The sequence below is a fragment of the Olea europaea genome, chromosome 7, assembly GCF_002742605.1.
Source record: "Olea europaea var. sylvestris chromosome 7, O_europaea_v1, whole genome shotgun sequence".
Classification (NCBI taxonomy): Eukaryota; Viridiplantae; Streptophyta; class Magnoliopsida; order Lamiales; family Oleaceae; genus Olea; species Olea europaea.
This window is the reverse complement of record NC_036243.1, coordinates 14,343,065-14,353,435: the sequence shown is the minus strand read 5'-3', so window position 1 is coordinate 14,353,435 and position 10,371 is coordinate 14,343,065. Positions and strand designations below refer to the sequence as shown.

Genomic DNA, 10,371 nt, shown 5'->3' with positions numbered 1-10,371 from the left:
GGTTGATCTGCCACCTTAATGCATTCTGTGAATCGAATAAAATCCAACTGAAATGATTTAAATAATCCAGAAAAGAAATTGGAGACCATCGGTTTCTCGTGCCATCTCTGTCAATCAATCAGCCCCAAAATTTCATTTTAAATTATTCATAGATTCAAATTCAAAGTTAGCAATCAGTTTTAATTACATATTTAAGAAATTTCATACTTTATTAATTACACATTTCATCAACTTTTATCAAAATATACTAAAAATCTGATATTAATCTTCAGCAAATAGGCTGTATTAATAAAACTGGGTTGTTTCACAACTATTTTGATAAGAGTTTTAGAGCTTGTTTGACATCTATTTTATGCCCAAAATGAATTTTGGAATAGTATTTTAATAGAGAATATGTGAATAAATAAAAGTTTTGAATTTTTCTGTAATATTATTTTATTGAATATGCGATTACAAATAAAAGAGAGAAAAATATATATTATAAATAATGGGGACCAAATAAGGGCTTAATGAATTTTGATAAAAGTAACTATAATATGTAATTGAAAATCCATAAAAGTTATGGTCCTAAAATTTGTTTTTAAATTGTATTCTCAGTGTGTCACATACTATCTTGTTTAATTAATAATTGCGATGCTAGGTTACTGGGTTGGTTTTGGCCCCCGCTATTTGAAATTATAATTTTTGAAATAATATTTTCTTAAAAAATGTGTGGCTAAAAAAAAAAGAAAAAATTTAGATTTACGATAATATTATTTTATTGTAGAATGTGTGATTGATAAAAAGAAAGAGAAAGAGAAAAAAAAATAGATTATAATTTTAACGGGGCCAAACGGGTAATTCTGATAATTCAATACATATTTATTACACATGATTATTAGAAACCTCGATCTATTGTTCTGAACTCACTGTCTTTGTATAATTATTAACAACAATCTTTATTTAAGAATGAACAAGGAAGCCTAAAACTAAAATATCCTTCTTGTTATTATTCATATGACTCAATAATCAATTTAAAAAAATGAAGCTCATGCTAGCACTTATAATTGACTTATTTTCCGTGTTAAACTATACACGTTTCTGTATGTGTTCCCCTAATTTATTTAAAGAAAAAAAATGAAGTTGTCGTAGTTGGATAATTATTTGCTCGAGCACGTTAACTATACATGTTATTCATGTGTTCCGATCTTGAAAAATATTATCTTGTCGGAATTTTTTGTCTAGAAACATTCTAAAATATAAATGTAATTCATGTGCTTCCAATTCTTAATAATCTAATGATGATGTGCGGATTTTGTCATAAACTATTAAAAAAACTAATTTGCAACGATCAGAGAACAAGTAATGGGGAATTACTACCCTATGTAATGAGTTGTATTCTCAGTTGAACGGTAACACAAACGTTAGAAGCAATGGCAGTTAAGGGCAAGAGACGACCACATGTATTGGCTGTTCCATTTCCAGCTCAAGGACATGTCCGGCCGCTCATGAAATTGTGTCGACGAATTGCCAGTCGAGGGATTAAGGTTACATTCGTTAACACGGAATATATACATGGAAAAGTGTTTGCTGCAATGTCTGAGGAGGATAAGAAGAAAAACTGGATGCAACTGATCTCAATTCCAGATGGATTGCCACCTGAGGATGACAGAAGTCCTGGAATCGAGCTAATGGAAAGTGTTATAAGAACGATGCCTGGAAATTTGACAAATTTGATTGAGAAAATTAATTGTGAAAACAGTGGCGAAAAGATTACTTGTGTAATAGCTGATATCACAATTGGATGGATACTTGATGTTACACAAAAATTGGGAGCTGAATCAGTAGTCTTTCACCCTGCTGCAGCTGCAGGCATGGCCATGATACTTCAAATTCCGAAGCTTATTCGAGCAGGAAATCTTGATACATATGGTAAAGTTCTATGTTTGCTCTTTTTGTACTATTTTCTTCTTCTTCTTCTCCACCCTTTATTTTATTATTATTATTTTTGAGATTAATCTACTTTGCCAAAGGAAAATAACATAAATGTTGACACACGTGTATATGGTAGTAGATGACTGGATGGAAATAGTTATGCCATTTTACCAGAATTATGCCAGATTAACACTTGGCAACATTTCGTTTGAAATTGGAAAATGTGTTTGGGCCAACTACCAATGAAATGCTGTCAACTGTTAATTTGAGACAATTCTAATAAAATCAATATGGTAATATAGCATAACACGGATAGAAAAACTAACCGTATTTTAAATGGTCAAATGATAAGATATCATATAACATTATATTAAGGATTATGTCATAGCATCTGACACTATGACATGATTTTATTTTATTTATTTATTTATTTTTTTGGGTTCATCGTTTGACGTGTCCTCTAACAGTTTGTGAGATCGAACAAAAGGCGCAAGTTCAAGTATCTCCACCACCATTTAAGAAAATTGTGCACATGCTAGGTCTCTAATGAAAATTAATTTGAACTATACATGATGGGGTGCGTTTGATAGGTTGTTAAACATGAGGGTTCGAAATTGGAAGGGAGGTGATGTAATTGAAACTATAAGAGTTCGAAAATTCTTAAAATTTACTCTCCTGCAGGATCTGTTGCGAAAAATGAACTGATCGACCTTTCAGATAATATACCTCCTTGGAGAAGAAATGAACTTACATGGAGCATCCCAGGTGACCTAAAGACTCAAAAGATAGCGTTTGAATGTTTCGCAGCTGCTGGAAAAACAGCAAATCATGCTAAGTGGATGCTCTGCAATACATTTAATGAACTCGAATCATCAGCTGGTAATTTGATTCCCAACTTCTTGCCTATTGGACCATTGGTTAGCACTAATAAACAGGAATCATCTGCCATTGATGGGAGCTTTTGGCTGGAGGATACGACGTGTTTTAGCTGGTTAGAAGAACAACCAATTGGCTCTGTGATCTATGTTTCTTTCGGCAGCATAGCTGTTTTCTGTCAGGACCAGTTAAATGAACTAGCACTGGCACTTGAACTTTCAGGGCGGCCCTTTCTATGGGTCGTTAGATCAAATCTTGCTAATGGATCGAGTGTCAAGTACCCAAATGGCTTCCGGGAAAGAGTGGCAAAGCGTGGAAAAATTGTCGAATGGGCACCTCAGGAAAAAGTTTTAGCTCATTCTTCTATCGCCTGTTTTCTAAGCCATTGTGGATGGAACTCAACCGTGGAGGGTTTAAGCATGGGAGTTCCTTTCTTGTGTTGGCCTTATTTTTCGGATCAATTCCACAACCAGAATTACATTTGCGATGTGTGGAAGATTGGTTTGAGACTGAACCCGGACGAGAACGGACTCAGATCAAGGCATGAAATTATGACTAAAATAGAAATGCTGCTTTCGGAATACAGTATTAAAGTCAGTGCCATAAAACTGAAGGAAATGGCTCCCAAGAATGTAAGCGGATTGGGATCGTCTTCTCAGAATTTCGATAGTTTTATCCATCATTTGAAAAATTGAAGATGATTAAGTTGTATTTAGATTTATTTCCATGTTTCGTGGCTTCTCCTTGAATCTTGTGAAATTTTAAATAATTAAGTAATGGATTTATATTTTCTGAGTGAAAAAACGTTCATTTGATGTAGCTGTACTTTGAATTGGGTCACTAGGCTCAATTTTTGTCAATTGGCTCACTAAGGGAATCTCTCTCTCTCTCTCACACACGCGGGCGCACTACAATTAAAATGAAAATTGAGAAATATTGCCATGTATATAATTCTACACTAGAGAGAATGAGGAATTTACTGTTCATTTTGGTGGAGGAGCTTTCACACTATTGTAGCCAAACTGGGTATCCACACTGTAGCCAAGCTGGGTTGCACTATTAAGGTTTTTTTTATTGTTTCATATTGTTCATTCCAAAAATATCTTTTACTGTATCTTTAGACTTTCAACGAAAGTCTACAAGGAGCCATTATTGTCGATACCTTTTGCTTCAATCCTAACTTCAATTCTGTTTTCTCTCATTTCTCTTCTCCCGACTCGACAAATGAACAACCAAAGAAACCCAAAAGATTGAAATTAATCCTCAAAACTTCATTCGTCTGTATTTTTCTCCCATTTCCTTCAGATCTACTGGTTTTGTGTTCGATCTTTGTTTCTTTTCTTTTTTTTTTTTTAGTTCGAACTTCTGATAAACGTTATAAAATAATAGATAATCTGCACAGGATTTGTCCGGTGGTTTTGGCAGCTGCCAGGATAATCTCCATCTCATAAGGTTCTATTTTATTTCATCTTGGTTTCATCATTTTTTCTCGATGGAATTTTAGAAGTTTTGCTAATTTCTTTTTTATCTTTCATGGAAATCGTCGAATGGTAAGAAATTCATGTGATCTTTCTATTTTTGGGGATTCTTTTTTATTGTTTTGCTAAAAAATAGTATCTTTACATTTTCATATGTTATACTTGATATAATTATAAAATATACTAGGTGAACTACATGCACTCACTAATCTTAATGAGTTTATTTTCTCCTTTTATATGCCTTTTAAGTATTTTTGTATGAGATGTGTATGTAAACTAGGGTTGCGACTGGATTGGTATTTCTTTTTTTTCTTTTCCTTTTTTTTTGTGAATTTTTTTAAACTCGGATGCTTTGTAGCATGAGTTCCAGAAAAAAGATAGACTACGATTGAACGATAAAGATTGAAAAATAAAGATAGTAAAAGAATACAAAAATTTTTCAAACTATTTTAAGAATGATTTATCTCCCGCTAAATCAATTCTCTTTTGAGAACTACACTTAATTAGCTCTAGAGATAACAATTTGAACCGTCAAAATCGAAAATCGCGGTTAACCGAACCGAATGTGGTGAAAAAAATCGAACCGATGGTGCAATGGGGCGGATATGGTTTTGATTTTAATGAATCGGTTCGTAATGGTGCGGGTATGGTATTTACGTCGTTGAATCGAAACCGAACCGATTACCCACTAAAAAGAAAAAAATAAAAAAAAAATACAATTGAATTGATTTTGGGCTTTACACTACTTTTCTATCCAGATCAACACACAATCCCTCCCCTCCTCATTACATCTACCTGACTCATTCGGCCAGCCCACTTACCATTAGCCCATAATAGCATTAGTATTACAATATATAAATGCAAACCCTACTCTCCACAAATCACAAACTCACGCACGACTCCATTGCCTCTACGGTCCAAGTTATCGTTGCCTTCAAAAATTTGTTACATTTGTTAGTCATTCTATTACTCCTGATCATGTAAAAACAGAGTTCGATGTTTTTCTAGACGTGCCAGTATTGCCAAGGATGAATAGGAATCAACTTTGAATACTGATCTATGCTAGTAAGACTTGTAGGGAAGAATGAATCAAGTAACTTCGATGCACAACAATTAAGAATGAAGGAAAAGTTTAGTATTATTATATTTATAATATTGTTTGTTAAATTTATATTTTACAATTGAAAATTAGGATAATGTTTACATTTACGTTTGGAATATTGTTTCATAATGTTTGCATTTTCGTTTGGAATATTATGTTTTTGTTTTCATTCACTTTTTTCATAAATTATTTTATATCAATTTGACGGATAAACTTATAAAAAATAATTTATTTTCGTGGTTATTAACCGAATCGAATCGTGTCGAACCGAGATACGAACCGAACCGAACTGAATCGATTTACGTGGTTATGGTGCGGTTATAGTATGGTCAAAAAATTAGTGGAGCGGTTATGGTTTTGGCCGAACCGACCCATAACCGAACCGTTGCCAAGCCTAATTAGCTCTGAGGAAATCTTGAACACTTGATCTTCTTTTATACTTAAATCTTAAGTTTCGAACTTCAAAATTTCTTCAATTTGGAGAAAGAATCTTGAATAATTGTACATTTTGAAACTTTTGCACCATCCATTTGTGTAAACAATTATAGCAACAGAGAACAGAGACAAATCAATTCTCCCTTTTCTTTTCTTATTTTTTTCTTTTTTTTTTTGGCTTGAATCATTGTGTAAACAGTTATAGCAACAGAGAACGTAATAGTTTGTGAAGAATGATGAAATTTTGCTCCAAAGATATAGGGAATTTTGATAGATTCTGGTGAACTATGCTCCAAAGATATAGTGATTAAAAATTCTGCAAGGTACAGATTTTCAATTTCTTTCAACTAAAGGAAGCTGATTTCTCGGAATTTGAGATTTAATAATTGAACTTTTTTCTTTAAATGTATTTTTTATTTTATTTTATTTCGAACAATTGATTGGGAAAATGCTTAAGCTGAATGGACAGATAATGTATGTATTCATTATGCCAGTCATCAATAGTTACTTGGTTTAGTTCATGAAAACATATTTATCCTAATGTAAAATTTGTGAGCCTGTGGAAAAATGTCATTTCTCGAAAATAAGGAATTGAAGTTTTGCAAATTTGTTGTATTGTAGAATCTGTGAAGTATCTTCTGCAGGTGTCATGAAACTTGAACTGGCTGCAAATGGGGGGCCTTCCCAGCTCAGGTTTGTTCTGTCTTCATTCTTAGCTCGAGTATATTTTTATAATAATGATTAGTCATTATACAAATCCGCTTCACTGTTCACAGTGATTGCCTTCAACAACCTGAGAATATATTTAAGAAAGCAATCAAAGATAGTTATGATGAAAGGACACACAAATTAAAAAAAAAGTTAACCACATCCCAAGTAAGATGATAACCTTTCTTTTCATTTATCAGCATTTTTATATTTTAGAATGTGTATTTGTAGAAGTCAAACTGCAAATGTTTCCACCTCTTGTTTCTCTTCCTTTCAGGTAAAGCACCTGTCGAGCTTGTTTCAGCCAACCCCAAAGTTGCATTCAAGTGATAAACCCTTGTTCCAGGGATCAGAACCCGTGCCTATTCCTGCAACCATGTCTTCATTTATGTTAATAAAATTACAGGTATACATTTAAAGCAAAAAACTGTTCCCATTAGACTACTTTTTAGTTGACATGGTGCTTCCATTTGCCGAATTTTTAGATTTTCCATTTGCATGTTAGGGGTATATGCATGCTTCTTACTCCATTTTTATAATATAAAATGTCTCTGGGTTGAACATAATTTATAATTCCTTCCATTGATGTTCCACAAATTTAAGATTATTTTGCGTTTCATTTTTTTACTTATCATTTGCGAGCCATTACTAGATTTCAAATGTATTAATCTCGTTATCTTCAATGCAGAGCCTATTATTCTCAGCTAACTCGGTGGTTTGTATTTTTAAAAATTGATTGTTGAAGTAGTCGAATGTTTTAATCTAGCAATGCTATATAACTTGAGCTTTTCTAACATGCTATTATAATTTATCTTTAAAAATTTAGATGAAGGATGATGACAGAATGCAGAAATGTTTTTTCCAATAAGGAGGCATTTCATGGTTAGACATCCATATCTAATAATTAACTTTGAATTATTTGAAACTTGCCTTGATAGTGTGAGAAAAAAATATAATACAGTTTGCTGTTACTTTGTTGTTACTGAAGATTACATTGTTTTCATTTGATTGAAAAATGTTCAGCTGTATGACTATTGAATATGCTTATTGTCTTATTTTTATAATTTGCAGAATCACAACTTAAAAATGGAGGAAATTTTGTTATTGTAACTTCAAAAAATCATTTCAATTCAAATTTTCAGAGGGAGCAAGAGAAAATGTATTAAAGTAATAATTGCAATATACACATTGACATTGCATCGTGTTTGTGGTTTGTATGGCTTTCTATTGTTCTTACCAGGATTGAATTGAGAACTACAATTTTAAACGACAATCTTAATAATTTGTGTTCCTCTGTTATTTTTCTGCCCTCCCCCTAAATACCATCATATATTAATTTTTAATTACTGAGGGCTAATGGTAATATTTTAGTTTCTTTAGTTATTTGTGTTGGAAGAATTTTGTGAATAGAGACGCCAAAAATAAGTATAAAGATTGGGACAAAGCCGAGGCAAGAGTTGGACTCTTTGTCCTTAAGTCGAATTTGCCCCGCAACGGTGCCTACGGATTTCGGCAATCGACTCCCAAGATACAACGGCTACACTTGTGTTTGTAGCACTCCAAAATACAAGTACAACGAACCAAATTTAGGCTTATGTACTCCAAGGATGAAATGAAAGAAAATCAAAATAAATGAATGATTTTGATTTTGGATAGAAGAGAGGATGAGAGACGTTTTGCATATCAAACTGTGAGGAATAGGACACCCAAAGGGTCCTATTTATAGACCATGAAAGGGTGTGGACGAAATGGTTGGGGCCAAACCATGCATCCTTTCCAAACAATGCACCACCTTTATAAAAAGGTGTCTATTCACTGATTTTCGTCCTTTTTCGTAATTTCTCATTCATCCGATATTGGTTTTTGAAATGTCAAATATACCCTTCAATACATGCAGAGAAATCAAAATTCTCTTTCGGGGGCGTTGCCCCCGACCCCCCACGAGGGGCGCTGCCCCCTCGACCCTCGCGACCTGACCGGGCAGGTCGATCCCCGTTTGTGCGCCCCGAAGCCGCGAAGTGGCAAACAATTTTGCTTAAACGGATTGAATCGAGCTTTTGAGTATTTGGTCGAAGTCGATACGAAGTCACTTTAATCGATTTCCAATTCTCGATTTATTTAACCAATATCCAACAATTTGTGCCATTGTTTCTCCGTATGGAAGTTTATATTTTTAGTTCACGGTTGTGCTGTTTGCATTTCTCCATTTGTTTCTTCTTCTTTTTTCTTTTTTATCGACTGGTTTTGAGCTACTTTTAGTATTTCATGTTCAATGCTAATGTATTTTCTACTTTTCTTCATACACTTAGCTCCATCTTCATTTTTTTCTCAGACTTCCTTATACACCAATTAAATACTCTCTTTGCTAAACAAAAACTCATTCAACGCAGATCTCACGTGAATCCCTAATACTAAACAAACTAATATTACCTTCAACAAAAGTCAACCCATGCATTGCACGGTCACAAAACTAGTTTAATTAAAACTGCCAATGAAGCAGTTCAAGCACCGAGTTCAGTTAACTAATAAGTGTGGTTTACATGCTTATCAAGACTCTTAAATCAATTTATTGATTGATTGTTTGGATGGATGGATTTTTACTCATATTAGTGTGTGTAATTTTTTTTTCTTGGTGAAAACCTCGACTTGGAGATGTATTAAGCAAAACAAAAGACATATGGAGCATAACTGGAGCAAAACGAGTCAGATTTAATAGCTATAGGGAAGTTGAGTACTTGATTGGAAGCTCTGGATAGTTAATTGATGATTTCGTAAGTTTTCAGGACTGAATTTGACATTTGGAAAGTTTTGGGAGACTAAAATGGACAATAAGAACATTGGGATCAACTTGAATATTTTGGAACTTAATGGACCAAATTTCGAAAGAAAGAAAAAAAAAAACCAAAGTTGTGAACTAAATTTAAAGGACCAAAGTGCAAAGTTTGGAAGTTTGGAGACCAATGTGGTGAAAAAGGTAATTTGAAGAAAACCAAAGATGTGAGATTACACTAGAAAGAGTTTAAAATGAGGGAACCATAATTGCAATATTGCAAAAGTTGGAGCAAGGTCTCGGTATAGGGGGGTAATTTTTAGTTTGGCCAAGTCAAAGGTGCAATTTTTCACTTTAACCAAAAAAATTTTGCCTATCACCAAAATAGCCTTTTATTGAGTAAAAGACAAAAATACCCTTAGGTAGTTTATATAATTACAAAAATAGCATTTTGTTTCAAAAGACAAAAATACCCTTAACTTACAAATTAAAAAATCAAACACTTTTCACTTTTCACTTTATATTTAATTATTTATTTTAAACAATTACTCAAATTAAAAAAATTAATATTAAATTTACTTTCTTGTTTAAATATTTCATTAATTAATTATCTTAATCGATTATGTATATTATTTATTTAATATTTAATTTCTTTATTTAATTATATATTTAATCACTTGCTTAAATAAAAAATTAATATTTAATTTGATTTCTCATTTAAATATTTTATTAATTTATTATCTTAATTGATTATGTATATTTAATAAATTATTTAATTATTTATTTTAAACACTTATTCAAATAAAAAATTAATATTTAATTTTGGTTTCTCTTTTAAATATTTCATTAATTAATTATCTTAATTGACCCTTATTTAATTATTTATTTTAAACACCTACTCAAATAAAAAAATTAATATTTAATTTGGTTTCTCGTTTAAATATTTCTCTATTAATTATCTTAATTGGTTATGTATATTATTTATTTAATATTTAATTACTTTATTCAAATTATCACTTATTTAAATAAAAATAATAATATTTATTTTAATGTCTTATTTAAATATTTCTTTAATTAATTGTCTTAAT

The 10,371-nt window shown here is 32.1% G+C and overlaps 2 protein-coding genes across 2 annotated transcripts; both read left to right on the top strand.

Annotated features, from left to right (window-relative positions):
- The first annotated feature begins 1,412 nt into the window (after positions 1-1,412).
- On the top strand, positions 1,413-3,558 carry LOC111397940 (UDP-glycosyltransferase 83A1-like). The gene is made up of 2 exons (XM_023024903.1): positions 1,413-1,911; positions 2,596-3,558. The coding sequence occupies exons 1-2, from the start codon at positions 1,413-1,415 to the stop codon at positions 3,483-3,485; spliced, it is 1,389 nt and encodes a 462-aa protein (XP_022880671.1). The 3' UTR covers positions 3,486-3,558.
- Positions 3,559-3,886: 328 nt separating this feature from the next.
- On the top strand, positions 3,887-7,797 carry LOC111397095. The gene is made up of 5 exons (XM_023023830.1): positions 3,887-4,242; positions 6,427-6,498; positions 6,582-6,681; positions 6,791-6,919; positions 7,340-7,797. The coding sequence occupies exons 2-5, from the start codon at positions 6,455-6,457 to the stop codon at positions 7,379-7,381; spliced, it is 315 nt and encodes a 104-aa protein (XP_022879598.1). The 5' UTR covers positions 3,887-4,242; positions 6,427-6,454; the 3' UTR covers positions 7,382-7,797.
- Positions 7,798-10,371: the final 2,574 nt, after the last annotated feature.